The sequence below is a fragment of the Torulaspora delbrueckii genome, chromosome 5, assembly GCF_000243375.1.
Source record: "Torulaspora delbrueckii CBS 1146 chromosome 5, complete genome".
In the NCBI taxonomy this organism is placed as follows: Eukaryota; Fungi; Ascomycota; class Saccharomycetes; order Saccharomycetales; family Saccharomycetaceae; genus Torulaspora; species Torulaspora delbrueckii.
In genome coordinates, this window is record NC_016505.1 from 701,709 (window position 1) to 717,711 (window position 16,003).

The 16,003-nt window shown below is 42.5% G+C and overlaps 10 protein-coding genes across 10 annotated transcripts; 5 read left to right on the top strand and 5 right to left on the bottom strand.

Moving 5' to 3' along the window:
• Positions 1–203: 203 nt before the first annotated feature.
• MCR1 (cytochrome-b5 reductase) lies at positions 204–1,178 on the top strand (the record flags this gene model as incomplete). Its single annotated transcript, XM_003681777.1, has 1 exon — positions 204–1,178. One exon carries the CDS (start codon positions 204–206, stop codon positions 1,176–1,178), a length of 975 nt encoding a protein of 324 aa, XP_003681825.1.
• Positions 1,179–1,182: 4 nt separating this feature from the next.
• On the bottom strand, positions 1,183–2,274 carry DBR1 (RNA lariat debranching enzyme; the record flags this gene model as incomplete). Its single annotated transcript, XM_003681778.1, has 1 exon — positions 1,183–2,274. The coding sequence occupies one exon, from the start codon at positions 2,272–2,274 to the stop codon at positions 1,183–1,185; it is 1,092 nt and encodes a 363-aa protein (XP_003681826.1).
• Positions 2,275–2,376: 102 nt separating this feature from the next.
• SDH1 (succinate dehydrogenase flavoprotein subunit SDH1) lies at positions 2,377–4,299 on the bottom strand (the record flags this gene model as incomplete). Its single annotated transcript, XM_003681779.1, has 1 exon — positions 2,377–4,299. The coding sequence occupies one exon, from the start codon at positions 4,297–4,299 to the stop codon at positions 2,377–2,379; it is 1,923 nt and encodes a 640-aa protein (XP_003681827.1).
• A 1,073-nt stretch (positions 4,300–5,372) lies between these two features.
• On the top strand, positions 5,373–7,214 carry AVT3 (Avt3p; the record flags this gene model as incomplete). Its single annotated transcript, XM_003681780.1, has 1 exon — positions 5,373–7,214. One exon carries the CDS (start codon positions 5,373–5,375, stop codon positions 7,212–7,214), a length of 1,842 nt encoding a protein of 613 aa, XP_003681828.1.
• A 165-nt stretch (positions 7,215–7,379) lies between these two features.
• Positions 7,380–8,795, top strand: RPT1 (proteasome regulatory particle base subunit RPT1; the record flags this gene model as incomplete). The annotated part of the gene is made up of 1 exon (XM_003681781.1): positions 7,380–8,795. One exon carries the CDS (start codon positions 7,380–7,382, stop codon positions 8,793–8,795), a length of 1,416 nt encoding a protein of 471 aa, XP_003681829.1.
• Positions 8,796–8,910: 115 nt separating this feature from the next.
• On the bottom strand, positions 8,911–9,543 carry RPC25 (DNA-directed RNA polymerase III subunit RPC25; the record flags this gene model as incomplete). The annotated part of the gene is made up of 1 exon (XM_003681782.1): positions 8,911–9,543. One exon carries the CDS (start codon positions 9,541–9,543, stop codon positions 8,911–8,913), a length of 633 nt encoding a protein of 210 aa, XP_003681830.1.
• A 197-nt stretch (positions 9,544–9,740) lies between these two features.
• LTV1 (ribosome biogenesis protein LTV1) lies at positions 9,741–11,069 on the top strand (the record flags this gene model as incomplete). The annotated part of the gene is made up of 1 exon (XM_003681783.1): positions 9,741–11,069. The coding sequence occupies one exon, from the start codon at positions 9,741–9,743 to the stop codon at positions 11,067–11,069; it is 1,329 nt and encodes a 442-aa protein (XP_003681831.1).
• A 203-nt stretch (positions 11,070–11,272) lies between these two features.
• On the top strand, positions 11,273–11,917 carry MRP8 (Mrp8p; the record flags this gene model as incomplete). The annotated part of the gene is made up of 1 exon (XM_003681784.1): positions 11,273–11,917. One exon carries the CDS (start codon positions 11,273–11,275, stop codon positions 11,915–11,917), a length of 645 nt encoding a protein of 214 aa, XP_003681832.1.
• Positions 11,918–12,011: 94 nt separating this feature from the next.
• NOP9 (RNA-binding RNA processing protein NOP9) lies at positions 12,012–14,003 on the bottom strand (the record flags this gene model as incomplete). The annotated part of the gene is made up of 1 exon (XM_003681785.1): positions 12,012–14,003. One exon carries the CDS (start codon positions 14,001–14,003, stop codon positions 12,012–12,014), a length of 1,992 nt encoding a protein of 663 aa, XP_003681833.1.
• Positions 14,004–14,190: 187 nt separating this feature from the next.
• On the bottom strand, positions 14,191–15,900 carry CCT8 (chaperonin-containing T-complex subunit CCT8; the record flags this gene model as incomplete). Its single annotated transcript, XM_003681786.1, has 1 exon — positions 14,191–15,900. One exon carries the CDS (start codon positions 15,898–15,900, stop codon positions 14,191–14,193), a length of 1,710 nt encoding a protein of 569 aa, XP_003681834.1.
• Between the last annotated feature and the right edge of the window lie 103 nt (positions 15,901–16,003).

Consider the following 16,003-nt stretch of genomic DNA (forward strand, 5'->3'; position numbering starts at 1 on the left):
TAACGCAATGGCAAAGCAAAGGAGGTTACAGCATTGCGAAGTTGCTTAGTCTGTCGTTACGTTGACCATCGTACTCTGAATTACTAACCTGGTGGTAATCTTGAGCAAAAGTTTATTATCTTCTTACTGATTGGCTCAGGCTCAATTTTCCACGCGAGTTAGTCAAATCTCGAAGGTCCCTCCCTATATAAGTATTAGAACTGATGGATACGAGACTTATAAGATCCATTCCAGTATTTAGAAGTGGTTACAGCAGTCTAACAAGAAATTATAAGCCTCTGATGTTCAGTGCTATTACTAGATCTAACGCTAGCAAATTTCTACCGTTTGCAATTGGTGGTGCAGCTATCGCATGCTCTGCTTACTATTCCACTAGAATTGCAGCTCCATTGAAAAACGAATCTTCCAAGGTTTTTGTTGGTGATGACAAATGGATAGATTTGCCATTGTCTCACGTTGAACAGTTATCCCACGATACTAAGAGATATACATTTGACTTGCCCGGTGAGGACTCTGAGCTGGGGCTAACTCTGTGCTCTGCCTTGATGGCCAAGTTTGTGACTCCAAAGGGTAGCAATGTTGTCAGACCATACACCCCCGTGAGTGATTTGGCCAGAAAGGGCTCTTTCCAATTGGTCATTAAACATTATCCAGACGGTAAGATGTCTTCTCATTTCTGGAACTTGAAACCTTCCGATACCGTGTTGTTCAAGGGTCCAAACCCTAAATGGCAATGGGAAGAAAACTCCTTTGATTCTATTACCTTATTGGGTGCTGGTACTGGTATCAACCCATTGTACCAATTGGTTCACCACTTGTCCGAAAACCCTAACGAAAAGACTAAGATCAACTTGTTCTACGGTAACAAGACTCCACAGGATATCTTGTTGAAGACGGAATTGGATGATTTGCAAAAGAAGCACCCTGACAAGTTGAAGATTACCTACTTCGTTGATAAGGCTGATGATGGTTTCCAAGGTGAGAAGGGATTTATCACTAAGGAGTTCTTGGAGCAACACGCTCCAAAGCCATCTGAAAAAACCCACGTCTTTGTTTGTGGTCCACCACCATTCATGAAGGCTTACTCTGGTGAAAAAGTCTCTCCAAAGGACCAAGGTGATTTGGTCGGTATCTTGAAGGATCTTGGTTTCTCCAAGGACCAAGTCTTCAAATTCTAGACGATTAGGCATTATATATATTCGAGAAAAATTTATGATTGTAATTAGAAGTTTGTTCAGTCTCTTGTCGTTGGATGCCGGGAACGTATTGAGGTATTTGGTATTGGTCCCAGTCTATTGCATCTTTGACCTTCGGAATAGAGTTTTGGTCAGCGACGGTTTGTAGATTTGAGATAAATTCAGGGTCCCAGTATAATGTGTCCTTGTTTTTGAAAGATGGATGCGTAGTGTCTGGCTCAATGTCAATGATTTCGAGCCATTGCCTTCTCGGTAGGCACTTGTCAAGTGCCAAGAAAACAGTTTCTAAATCATCACGCTCATCTTCACTTGACAAATCCAAATCAACTTCATCTTGGTTCTTCTTCTTCCTCTTATTGTGCTTCACAATTGCTTTATATTTGACATGTAAATGTGCACTAAACCACCATTTAGGTTTCAAATGCGTTAATAGTTTCCAGCTGATTGGATTCCCCAACTGATGCGTTTGAATATCTTTCTTGAAAAAAGGTTTCCACTTGAGTAAATCCTGCGTATTGCCATGATATACCACCTCGTTGGGCCAGTCGTGACTCATCATGATATCTAGTGGGCCATTCAACATGAACAGCGGTTTCGTGTCGGAACTCCTGACATGGTATAATTCACGTACCTTGGAAGACCATTGCCCCGATTCCAGAGTTTCCCAGCTAGGTCTATCTTTGTGAAAGTCCCACTTCTTCCAAATACCACTTAAAGAACCTATCCTCAATCCACGGTACCATATGACGTTGGAGTAACCCAAGTAGTAGATATCTCGAGCGGCATACCCTCCATGGGGCAAAAGCATCAAGTGCCGCATGGATTCGTGGTTCCCACCGATGAACAAAGTCAACACAGATGGTTTCAATTCATCATCGTGGTAATAATCCCTGAAATCTCCGTATTTTTGGTATTTTGGTGGGATGCTAATGGATTGGAAATCCTTCTCATCCCTTATACTTTGGAAATCACCAAGGATTAGCAAAAGATCTATAGGGTTTTCAGCGTGCAATTCAGCTACTCTCTGAAACACTTGGTGTAATTCACCATGGCAGCAGCCTTGTATCGCCACACGCATCGGTATGGAGTGGTTCTATGAGTGCGAATGATCGGATCTCGCGTGAATAGATAATTTGTTATAGAGACATGATAAATAATAAATAACACAATGGAACTTAATCTAGTAAGCTCTCACTGCAGGTGGAATTGGTTTACATTCGTTTTCGTCCAATGTAGTTTCGATGACACTTCTGTATTTCAAAGTAACAGGACTTGCTGTGGATTGTTGCCATGATAGAGTGTGCTTCATCCAGTTTTCGTCATCTCTCTCTGGGTAATCTTCTCTTGCATGAGCACCACGAGATTCCTTTCTTGCTGCGGCAGAAGTAGCGGTTTGTGTAGCGTTTGTCAACAAGTTTTGTAATTCTAAAGTTTCAACCAAATCAGAGTTCCAAATCATGGATCTATCTGAGACCTTAACATCCTTGAAAGTGGAATCAATCTTAGCCATGTTCTTGACACCTTCATCTAGAGTCTGCTGAGTTCTGAAAACAGAAACATCTGCTTGCATAGCTTTTTGCATGTTCAATCTGATCTCAGAAGTATGTTTTGAACCATCGGCGGTTCTTAGTTTCTCCAAGTTAGCGATAGACTCCTTACCCAAGTCAGCAGGCAATGGTTTATGTGGTAAACCTGGCTGCAGGGTATCAGAGATGGTATGAGCCACAGCACGACCAAAGACGACCAAATCCAGCAAAGAGTTAGCACCCAATCTGTTGGCACCATGCACGGAAACACATGCAGCTTCACCACAAGCCATCAAACCTGGAATAACTTTATCATTACCATCTTCATCGATAGTCAATGCTTCACCGTTCCATTTAGTTGGAACACCACCCATATTGTAGTGGACAGTTGGTAGCACTGGAATAGGTTGTTTTGTAACATCTACACCTGCGAAAATGGCAGCCGTCTCAGAGATACCAGGCAAACGTTCCTTCAAGACAGCTGGAGGCAAATGAGATAGTTGCAAATAGATATGGTCCTTCTCCTTACCTACACCACGGCCTTCTTTGATCTCCATGGTAATGGCACGTGACACGACATCTCTACAGGCCAAATCCTTAGCCGTTGGAGCATAACGTTCCATGAATCTTTCACCTTCACTATTAACAAGGAATCCACCTTCACCACGAGCACCTTCGGTGATCAGACAACCTGAACCGTAGATACCAGAAGGATGGAATTGAACAAATTCAAGATCTTGCAATGGGAAACCTGCACGCGAAACCATCGCATTACCGTCACCAGTACAAGTATGCGCGGAAGTACAGGAGAAGTAGGTTCTACCGTACCCACCGGTAGCAATAATAGTCTTATGAGCACGGAATCTGTGAATAGTACCATCTTCCTGGTTGTACGCGATAACACCCACCACTTCACCGTTATGGGTCAAAAGATCCATAGCGAAGTACTCGATGAAGAAATGCGTATTGTGTCTTAGAGCCTGCCCATAAAGCGTATGCAATAGCGCATGGCCCGTTCTGTCTGCGACAGCACAAGTACGGTACGCCTGACCACCTTTACCGTACTCCTTGGACTGACCACCGAATGCTCTCTGGTAAATTCTGCCTGATTCGGTACGGGAGAAAGGCACACCGAAATGTTCCAATTCGATAATAGACTTTGGTGCTTCTCTAGTCATATAGTGGATAGAATCCTGGTCTCCAAGCCAATCCGAACCCTTGACGGTATCGTACATATGCCATTGCCAGTCATCCTTGTGCATGTTACCCAAAGCTGCATTAATACCACCCTGGGCAGCCACGGTGTGGGATCTGGTGGGGAAAAGCTTGGAAATACAAGCGGTCTTATAACCAGCTTCTGCGAGCCCAAAAGCAGCTCTCAAACCCGCACCACCTGCACCTACAACAACACAATCGTACTCGTGGTCCACAACGTGGTATTTTGAGCCCTGTAGAGGGTTGGCATCGCCCTGGACATCACCTTGAACTTGCCAACGGGCGGAAGTACAGTGCAGAGATCTTCTAGCGGCCAATGTAAGTCTGGAATAGGCGGAAGCACTGTTCCTGATGGACAACATGGGGGGTAGGAAGCGAAGAGGATGGATGATAAGCGAGTATATTGGTATGTTGAGAGTGCCTGATGGCAGTAGTTGATGAGTTTATGATGGTTATATAACGGGGGGAGGAATTGGAGGAAGCGATTTGCCGCGCGGAGAGGGCGAGTGAGAAGCGGGTCCGAAGACGGGGGAAACCCAAGAGGCGGTCACGTGATTTTATCCGGAATCGCGTCAATGCTTTAATGGTGTTACTGGCACTGGCACTGTGCTGGTGGACTGCTCTAATGACTGAAGGAGATGTTCGTGAGTGTAGTCACGTGATCCATGCCGACCTCTTACTAAGCACTCCAGGTCCGTTTCTCCATTCTGCCATGGTGCCACGCAGCGTCATTCGCGAGTCGGGCATTTTCGGGATTTACACTTGACGCGTCACGCGTGACGCGTCGCTATTGTTCTCTATAAGCTATCGAGTGTTTGTGACTCGGAGTGGTGGAGGTAGCTTTGTATCGGCATCACGGAGCACCCAAAAGCTAGAGATGATTGTTTTGTAGTTTAATTGTACTGTTGTGTTCTGGAAATAGGATTTACATTCTACGCATCGGTACGGAAATTATAACCATAATTTATTTGAAATGAATTATAATGGTGGTTCTATTAGATTAGCTTGCCGATTTTAAAATGATACCATTCGCTCAATCGGAAAATATATGTATTTTTTTACTTGGCATATGTTGCGCACTGTCTTGTGAAAGCGTTCGAGCATCACCTAAACAATAAAAACTCAACTTAAAAAAAAATGCTACGTAGTTTCAACTTGCAAATGCATCAGGATAATCTGGAACTCTTCTAAGCATACGTTTAATACCTAAGAAATGCAGAGGTAAGAAAACAATATTAGCTCCTACAAATACTAATCTGAATTGAATTTGAGCCAATTTTTCATTATAGTAGTTCCAATCGTTAAAGTCTGAGAGATCACGTGACTATATGGCGACTGCCAAGCACATGAACGACTCACTATATTAGATCACTACAACAACCTAACAACCAAAAAAAAAAAATAACTCTGACTGTACAACACACTCTATCGAATCATGTCGAGTCCGCCCTTGTCTACAACCCAGTCCGGTGCTTCCGGGAAGCGTAGCAGAAGACCCAGTACGACTGCTTTACTCAAGAACCCTCCATTGCGTGAGGATGACCAAATTAGACCTTATGGGTCGAACGATGACGTCGATATCAATAAACCAGATCCACAAGTGGTAGATATTGTTGCCCGCCATCTGGGGCAAAAACCTTTGCAAATGCAAAGTGGTGATATGACCAGAGACCTTTACAAATGGACACAGGAACACCCAGTGGGCTCACCGCTCGCTGGAGACTCCGGAATCCCTATGCCGCAAAGAAGGAGATCAATCAGTTTCTCTGCACAATCCATACACTCATCTACCAATCAGTCTACAAATGATCAGTTGGAACTGCCGCCGCAGACTTCCATGACCCACGACGAAATCACTGCTCCCGGTGGCTTTCGTAGATCTTTTTTGTTGCACAAGCATCAGCAGAGGTACGGTGATGATGCTCCACCTCCCAATTTCATTACGCGAAACTTTATCGAGTTCTTGACCTTGTATGGACATTTTGCAGGTGAAGACCTTGAAGAAGAAGATGATGAAGAACCAGCTTCTGACGAAGAATCACTGTTGCAACCTCGTCGTGGCCCCAAGGAACATGAACGTCACAAAGCTAGTACTTTTAAAGCAGTGTTGTTGCTCTTAAAATCGTTTATCGGTACAGGTGTGCTTTTCTTGCCCAAGGCCTTTGATAACGGTGGCTGGGCTTTTAGTGTGGTATGTCTATTCGTATGTGCCGTTGCATCATTCTTCTGTTTTATTTCGTTGATTTCAACAAAGGAGAAAGTCGGTGTTAATGGTTATGGTGACCTTGGTTTGAGACTCTTTGGTCCAAAGATGAAATTCTCGATCCTTCTCTCAATTGCACTATCTCAGATTGGGTTTTCTGCAGCCTATATCGTCTTCACGGCTACTAATCTTAAAGTATTTTGTGAAAACGTTCTCGGTGTCAAACCAGACTCTTTTGGTCTTGCCACTTACATCATATTACAAACGTTGATTTTTATCCCATTGTCTTTTACAAGAAATATTACAAAATTAAGTGGTACAACCCTCGTCGCAGATCTCTTCATCTTACTCGGTCTTCTCTACGTTTATTACTACCCATCGTATTATATCATAAAACATGGTATTGCAACAAGCTCGATGAAGCTGTTTAACAAGTCAGATTGGTCTCTATTCGTTGGAACTGCAATCTTCACCTTTGAAGGTATTGGTCTCTTGATCCCAATCCAGGAGTCTATGGAAAAGCCTCAACACTTCAATAAATGCTTACTCGGTGTCATGTCAGGGGTTGCATTCGTCTTTATCACAAGTGGTCTAATCTGTTACTCGGCTTTTGGCTCGAAAGTCGAAACTGTCGTCCTACTAAATTTCCCACAGGATTCTCCCTTCACCAAATCAGCCCAATTACTTTATGTTCTGGCAATCCTTTTATCCACGCCGTTACAATTGTTCCCTGCCATTCGTATCCTCGAGAACTGGACTTTCCCAGTAGATGCATCGGGCAAGCATAACCCACATATCAAATGGCTGAAAAACTACTTTCGCAGTGCCATAGTGATCGCAACATCGCTAATAGCATGGGGCGGTGCAAACGATCTAGACAAATTTGTCTCACTGGTCGGATCATTCGCCTGTGTCCCATTAATCTACATTTATCCACCGGCACTACATTTCAAGGCGTTCAAGGACAAGAACGCTTCCAAAATCTCACTCGTCACAGATGTGGTCATCGCGTCAGTAGGTGTGATCATAATGTTATATAACACCTACCAAAGCATCCTCATGTGGGGATCCTAGGACTAGTAAATATATCTAGTATTGTATATACTTGCGTCTTCGTCCAATGCGATCTAGATATTGGTATTATTCTTCATCGATTAAAGGGCTATTTGCCACCGAGTGAATCGAACACTACTCAAGAAGGCCAGTATCACTCTTTCTAGTACCTATCAACAGTTTATAATGCCACCAAAGGAGGATTGGGAGAAGTACAAGGCTCCTGCTGAGGAAGACAAGGAAAAGAGCAATGATGAAAAGAACACTCCGCTGACAGAGGGTGATATTCAAGTGTTGAAGACTTATGGTGCAGCTCCCTACGCTGGAAAGTTGAAAGAGACTGAGAAGGATCTTAAGGACATAGAGAATAGGATCAAGGAGAAAGCTGGGGTGAAGGAGAGTGATACAGGTTTAGCACCTTCTCACCTTTGGGATATAATGGGTGATAGACAACGATTGAGTGAAGAACATCCCCTGCAAGTAGCTCGTTGTACTAAGATTATAAGAAGTAATGGCGAAGGCGAGAGTCGGAACGAAGATGGACTGGATACAGCAACCCTTGCGAGAAACGGGTTAGACTCTAATGAACCTCGTGAGACAGAAGAAGGTGATGACGATGAGGATGCAAAGTATGTTATCAATTTAAAACAAATCGCGAAGTTTGTGGTAGGACTGGGTGAACGTGTATCTCCAACCGATATTGAAGAAGGTATGAGAGTCGGTGTTGATAGATCCAAGTATCATATTGAGTTGCCCTTGCCTCCAAGAATTGATCCTTCAGTGACAATGATGACAGTGGAAGAGAAGCCAGACGTTACGTATAGTGATGTGGGTGGTTGTAAGGAGCAAATTGAAAAACTAAGAGAAGTGGTTGAATTACCACTACTATCGCCAGAGAGATTCGCCGCTCTGGGGATCGATCCACCAAAAGGTATACTGCTGTATGGACCTCCCGGTACCGGTAAAACTTTGTGTGCTCGAGCAGTGGCAAATAGAACAGATGCGACTTTCATTAGGGTTATTGGTTCAGAATTGGTTCAGAAATACGTTGGTGAAGGTGCGAGAATGGTGAGAGAACTATTTGAGATGGCCAGAACGAAGAAGGCATGTATCGTGTTTTTCGATGAAATTGATGCCATTGGTGGTGCCCGTTTTGATGATGGAGCTGGTGGAGATAATGAGGTGCAAAGAACTATGCTGGAACTTATTACGCAATTGGATGGTTTCGACCCTCGTGGTAATATCAAAGTCATGTTCGCAACTAATAGACCTAACACATTGGATCCTGCACTGCTAAGACCAGGTAGAATTGATCGTAAAGTGGAATTTTCATTGCCTGATTTGGAGGGTCGTGCAAATATTTTCCGTATTCACACCAAATCAATGAGTGTAGAGAGAGGAATTAGATGGGAACTTATTTCAAGACTATGCCCGAACTCTACTGGTGCAGAATTGAGATCGGTTTGTACAGAAGCAGGTATGTTTGCCATTAGAGCTAGGAGGAAAGTTGCCACCGAGAAAGATTTCTTGAAAGCTGTTGAAAAGGTTATCAACGGTTATAAGAAGTTTAGCTCTACTTCTCGTTACATGCAATATAACTGATGTTTATAAGCCACACAACTTAAAGTCATATCATGAGAACAGTTATCGTTCATTTATCCTATTGAATTTTTTATTAATATAGTACATATTGATGCAATGCAACGTAATCAAGCGATTACTCCCACCATCCTACGACCCCCATACCGTCAGTTTGACAGCTACCCAAGATCGCATATGCAGGTGGTTTTGTAACGATGTTCACTGGTAAACCTTCTTCCTTCTGCTGTTGTTCGGCTTGTTCTTCTAGTTCCCTTTCTTTGGGCGATTTAGGTTTCACATCCACAAACACCTCTTGCTCCACTCTAAATCTTATCTTCTCGTTAACATCGAAATATAGCTTGGTCTCTTCGTCCATTGGCCATACCCAGGCACTATCGTCTGGCGAATACAAACAACCTTCGAAAAGCATTTTTTTGGGCAGGAATATATCCTCGAACACCCCCATTAGAGAAACTTTGATACCTTCAGCTGTACATTTCGAGATCCAACCTGTCAGCACTTCACCTGCAAACGGTTTGAACACAAGTGCCCTAAATGTCACATAAATGTAAGAAGCGCCATCCCCTGGTTTTAATTGACCTTCATCGACTTCCAATAGATCATAAATCGTAATGCACAACCCAACATGAGGAATAACCTTATTGGCAAACTTGTTATTCAATTGGTGAGTCACAGCGGACGCTGTATCTCGATGAAATTGATCTGGCGAGATTCTAACCAGATCATTTATTTTACTCAATATGAACATGAATTAATAGCACAGATATCACGATGAGTACCTTTCAGATCATCGCATTTCAAGCTCAGCTTTAATTTCAATCGATATTACATTTTTTCATCATTCGTCCCAGGCGAGTGAAAAATTTCGATAATATAAAGAGATGAGATGCGATGAGCTACTGATGACTACTAGTCAAGTAACCGTTGTTTAAGTGTGTCTTTAGTATGTCAAAGAGGTTTAGCAAGAAGAACGCTCAAAAATATGTGGTGGTTCATAGGCCCCATGACGATCCACAGTACTATGATGCTGATGCAAACGAACATATACTAGTTCCAGTGGATACCCCAGGTCAGAAACCAAGCTCCAGAACTAACGCTTTACTAGAAGAAAAACCTTCTAGAGCTAGAGACCATGTTGGTGAGGCTGCAATTTATGGTATCAATTTCGATGACTCCAAGTACGATTACACACAGCATTTAAAACCGATTGGTGCCGATCCTGCCAACTCGTTCTTCCTACCGGCAAAAAGGAATGAAAGTAAGAAGAAGACTCTGGATGATCTATTTGTTGAACCAGGATATGTGGAAAAGGAAGCCAATGCATCCGTTTTTCAAAGAGGTGTAGCCAAACCAGAATATTTGTTGCACCAGCAGGATGTCCCTGAAGAAATCAGTGGGTTCAGGCCAGACTTGAACCCAGCACTTAGAGAAGTGCTGGAAGCATTGGAAGATGAAGCATATGTGGTGAACGATGATATCGTGGTACAAAAACCCAAGAAGGAGGCCAGGTCTGCGGAGGATGAAGAAGACGATCTGTTTGCTGAGTTGCTGGGCAGCGGTGAAGCACAAGGTGAAGAGTTCGAAGATAAAGCAGATGAATGGGATATTGACAATTTGGGCGACTACGAAGACCAACAATACCATGAAGAGATGGCGACTTTCGCCAAAGTTGAAAACTTGGAAGATTTGAAGAATATCGATATACAGGCAGACGTTAGACGATTTCAAAAAGAGCAATCACAAGCAATCAATACAGACGATGAATTCTCGCAGGAAGAGCTCGATAGTGTGAGTCCCGAAGTTCAGGATACTCTAGGTGATCTACCGACTTTTGATTCCAAGAACAAATCAGCATCCAAGCGTAAGAAAGACCGTCGTAAGAAAGGTGCCATGTCTGACGTCTCGGGCTTCTCCATGACCTCAAGTGCAATTGCACGCACAGAGACCATGACTGTTCTCGATGATAAATACGACCAGATAATATCTGGTTACGATAACTACGAGGAAGAACAATTCGAAGACGAAGAAGAAACTCAGCCTTTCGATATGAGTAAAGAACGTTCGGATTTCGAGAGTTTGCTTGACGATTTTCTCGACAATTACGAACTTGACAGTGGTGGCCGTAAACTGGTGAAGAAGGACGAAGAGATTGATAGATTAAAGCGTGCGGCGGACGAGGTCAGTAAAGGTAAGCTATCGCAGCGTAGAAACCGTGAAAGAAACAACCAAAACGTGAAAAAAATTACAAACAGCTTAAACGGACTACGACTATAGAATTCTAGCGACTTGAAATAGCTTATTAGAACTCTATAATATCTTCTTTTAACTATGGCCTGTATTATACCTTCCTTTCACGTGACCTTTTTTCGTAGGGGTCCAGGGCAATAAGTATAAGAGTGGCTGTCAAACAAGGGATCTAGTCAAAAGCACATCAATTGATCATATCAAGCGTCATAGTACCAACTAACTGTGCTCAAATGTCTAACGAATTGGATCTTCTAAAACAGCAAGTTGCAGAATTGCAAGAGTTGGTTAAACGCCAAAGTCTGATCATTTCGAAGACTGGTCAAAATGTTCTGGAGTTGCAAGTTTCGAAGCAAAGATCTGACGTTAATTCGTTTGGTAAACCAGCTGCGACCAAGTCGAGCGTCGCTCAATTGGAATCCGCTGATTATGCTACAAATGAAGATTTAGTGCAATTGGTTGGGGAACTACAAGGACAGTTGGAGACTATTGAAGAGAGATCTATAAGGAGATTGGTAAACTATAGTAAGACTGATGCCAAGGATCTTCTGTCTCCATTGCCAAATGCGGATGCTGAGATTCCAGTTGTTGGAGATGGTTTATTCCCTCGTTCCTTGGGCGACTTTGAGAATCTCTCCAATGTGGCATTGTTTAGACTAGCAAAGTTCTACGAATTGATGCCTCCTAGCTTGAAGGAGCAAGAACACTTTGAGAACTTTTTGGAGGGCAAAGTCGAAGAATTTCACATTAGCGAATTGAAGGATGAAGAAGTTAAGAAAGAGTTGGAAAAATACTCTTCAGACCAATTAGAAGATATTTTTAATGATGTTGCTCGTTACTTGGGTCTCAAAGTTAGAAGAGGTACTTCAAAATGGTAATGACTGTAATCCTGCAATATCAATTAGTTTAATCTCTTTGTGCTTTTGTTCTATAGTACATATATTATATCGAAATGTTGTCAAATCTACTCATTCAATGCAACCTCTTGGCAGCAGGTTCTCTCTGATCCTGGTCTCTATGGCGCTTCTTCTCGAAACCGCTCTTCTGTTCCTTTGGTTGTAGGGGCTTAGAGTCTGGGAAAATCTCAAGCTCTTGTTCCTTGACCAACTTCTTCCAGTCCCATCTCTTTCTGACGAAGAGTTCCAGCTTCCAATTCTTCCATACTTGTCTACCATAGACACTATTTTTAACTTTCTCAGACTCTTCCACTAGAGCAGCACCGATCCGTTCTTTGTAAAGAGTCAGTTTAGCTGTGAAGTCCCAAAGTTTATCCATAATATGTGAACCGTATGCGTTACAGGCCATATTGACAGCATCTTTACTCAATATATTCAGAAGTAATTTCCTCTTGATAGTGTCAACTCTCTTGGGTTGCAACACATGTTCAACAACATGTGAAAAGACACCATGGAAACACATCTGTAATAGTCTTTGTTCAGGAAGGGAAAGCATGCTCTCGATCGTTGCATTCAGAAACTTATCATCATAGTCGATAATTTTTTCCAAGAAAAGAGATCTCCTTCTCTCTTCGGCTGTCGGCCAATCGTCTCTTGTATTACCGAGGGTCGATGAATTCAACTGTAGACATGACTCCAAGATGTTTTTGCTGGATGATTCTCTAGGGTAGTACTTTTCCAATAGTTGATCAATAACCTGTTCCCTCAGATAATTGTCTTGCTTTATACTTGCGTCAATGATTGATGTGCCAAAATCCATGTTGGAGTTTAGGAGCATACTCAACTCAGGTATAACCGCGTCCAGTATTTCCTTCACTTCTTTACTTTTTAACGTCTCTAATAGGACCTTGATAACAAATGCAGCAGTAGAGTCCCTCTTGGCTAACTTGATAATTCTCTCCTTCATGTACAGATTGTAAAGTCTTTGGACATACTTCAACCTAGCATGTGCAATGACATTCTCCAAGAAATGAGAACCGACGGGATCAGACAATAGGTATTCAACAAATGATTCCTCTTTAGAATCTTTTTCTTCCGAAGTGCTAAAAGCCAGTCTCCAAAATGAACGATCTCTGTCAAAGATACCTTCAACTTGTATTATAAGTTGGATAACTGGAGATGCAACTTTGTCGACACAGTACTCTCTGAACTGAGTAATTTTTGTTGGGCTAATGTCGGACTTGGTCTTGGCATTTCCAGAGAAATCTTGGTATAATGCACCCACCATCTCACGAAGCTCCTTCTTGAACGATTCTGGCGTCTGATAAAGCTTGTCATAATCTCCATTATCCTTTATGTCGATCATCTTACGAGCGATTTTCGATTTCTTTGAACGCAGTGCTGAATTGTTCATGGTCGTCTTAGGTAGCTTCTTAGAAGATAGGATGAGGATGAGTAATCGCAGAACGTGTGATGCGTACTGTTGTTTAATCATGACTATCAAATGACTTTTCAACTCATTAAGCATGAAAAGAAACATGTTTTCCATACTTGCATGAACTTTGCCGTCATCAGTCTCTGTTTGATCAAAGGTTGGTGTCAATAATTCTTTCTCCACTAAGGCTGCACTTCTAACAAGCAAAGTCTCAAGAACATGAGATGCATACTTATGACAGGATAAATTGAAGAAGAAACCGTTGAATGATTCGAAAATAGATTTTAGCTGATCATCGGTACAATGCAAAATAACACGCTCCACAAGCTTAGAACATATTTGTGAAGTGACCAATTTTAGTTCCTTGCCTTGAAACTCCTCAAATACTCTGGTGACAAAATGGCCTTTTTCTTCTGGGGACTCAAATGCATCCATCGCTAGAGTTGCCTCAGTTTGCTTGAAATATTCTAGTTCATCTCTATCAAGGATACCAAAAAACATCTGTGGATCAGAACTTCCAGTACTTGTCTCGGCAGGGAACTCTTGTACATCTTCATGGGTCTCATGCTCCACAGGTTGGAATTCGTCCTTTAGGATTTTTTTTATATGCTTTCTTCCTCTAACTTTAGCCATTGAAAACTTTAGATAATAGCCTTAGGACGATTGGTGATCTACAGAAGCTTTAAGAAACTGTAGACTTTGATTCAATCTCGATGCTCATCGCTTAATTTGAAAAGTTTTTATAAGAATAATATCAGTGAAGAGTCACGTGAACTTATTATACAGTGGATGATATTTATATATACTGAATGGACTTAAACTAATCGTCTTGATCCCAATTGCCGGGTCTTGGGCCCTGTGGGGGTGGTGCTGGACCACCAGCTCTCTTGGCCATAATAATTTGGTCTGTTGACAGCACTGTTGTTGCTGCTTCAGTGGCGACGTTGATGGCGAATTTCTTGGCAGCAAGCATATCGTAGATACCATCTTCTCTGATATCCTTGACACCCTCTGGGGTCTCATTTGTAATATCGATACCCTTGAATAGACCATCTTTATCGGAAGATGCTTCTTCTTCGTTGATGACAGTGTGAGCAGCGTACAAGTTAGGCAAAACTTCGTTAACATCGAGACCCGCTGTTTCGGCAAGCGTACGTGGGACCACTTCGAATGCAATTGCGAATTGTTTGATGGCGAGTTGTAGAAGACCTGGAGTCTTATCACCATACTTGGTAATTCTGGAAACAAGTTCAATCTCTGTGGCACCAGCACCAGCTAGTAATTTCCCCCCAGCAGGTTTCATCAACCCCTTGATAGCAGCAACACCATCGTCAATAGCTCTCTCGATGTCGTCCAAGTTATTCTGAGTGGCTCCTCTTAATACAATGGTGGCAGTTCTTGTGATCTCATCCGATTCCTGTTTAAAGACAGTAACTCTATCACCTCCGATCTCCATGGTCTTCACAGTTTCGACAATACCGATCTCTTCTGGAGTAGGAGCTCCCAGACGAGGCAAAGGAGTAGCACCACAAACTCTGCATATTCTTCTCAATTCGAACTTACTTGGAACCTTTAGCACAAGAATTTTGTGTCTGTTCAAATAATGCAATGCCAGTTCGCCGACACCTGCACCCGCAATGACACACGAAACCCCCATATCGGCGATCTCCTTGATCATACTATCGATTTGTTGTTCTTCACCTTTTGAAAAGTCTAGCATTTCTTGTGCATTGTGCAAGAGCACCGTTCCCTTGGTTTCCGTATTGGCAATGTCGATAGGGCAAGTGAACACAGCAACTTTATGCTTGACGCCTTCTGCCAATGACTTTATATGACCCTCGGGTTCACGGTTGAAAACCATACCTTTAACAACGGTTGAGTTGAATAAAGAGCCACCCATTATCTTGACAACTCTGATGGAGTCTACATTAAAAAATGGAGATTTAGATTCGGATGCAGGCAAAACATGAGAGACTGCTTCAGCCACCAATTTGCTCAACAAGTCTTCGAAGCCAAACTTCTTAGAAGATATCACTGGCTTGATCACTTTGATAAGTTCCTCTTTATCATTCTTCTTGGTAATTTCACCTACGACCAAATTGTCTAGTTCTTTTAAAGTGAAATCCTTGGCCATATTGTAACCCTGGATAATCTCCACAGCTGATAAGCCCAATGCGATTAGCTTCTCACACACCATCAAAAGCTCACCAGCGAGAATCATTACAAAGTTGGTGTTATCACCCATATCAATTTTCTGCTGCTCTGTAGCCATCACCAAAACCTTCACGGCTGGGTGAACAATGTCCAACTCTCTAAGCATAGTGGCAGCATCATTTGTGACAATGATTTTACCTAAATGGTTCACAATGACTTTGTTTCTACCACAGGGACCCATTGAAGTGAGACACATCTGGTGAATTTCGCGAATCGCAGTAATAGACTTATTGATCTGTCCATCGGCATTGGAATAACTGTTATATCCTTGCTTGAACAATCCGCTGTTGGGATTCTGGGGCAATTTCAGCGACATTGGCAAATGCTGGTAACTTTAACCTCTCAACGTGTGTCGATGACCTGGTTAGTCGAGTTTTCTTTATTCGCTTTCTATGATTTTTGCCACCTTTTTGGAAAAT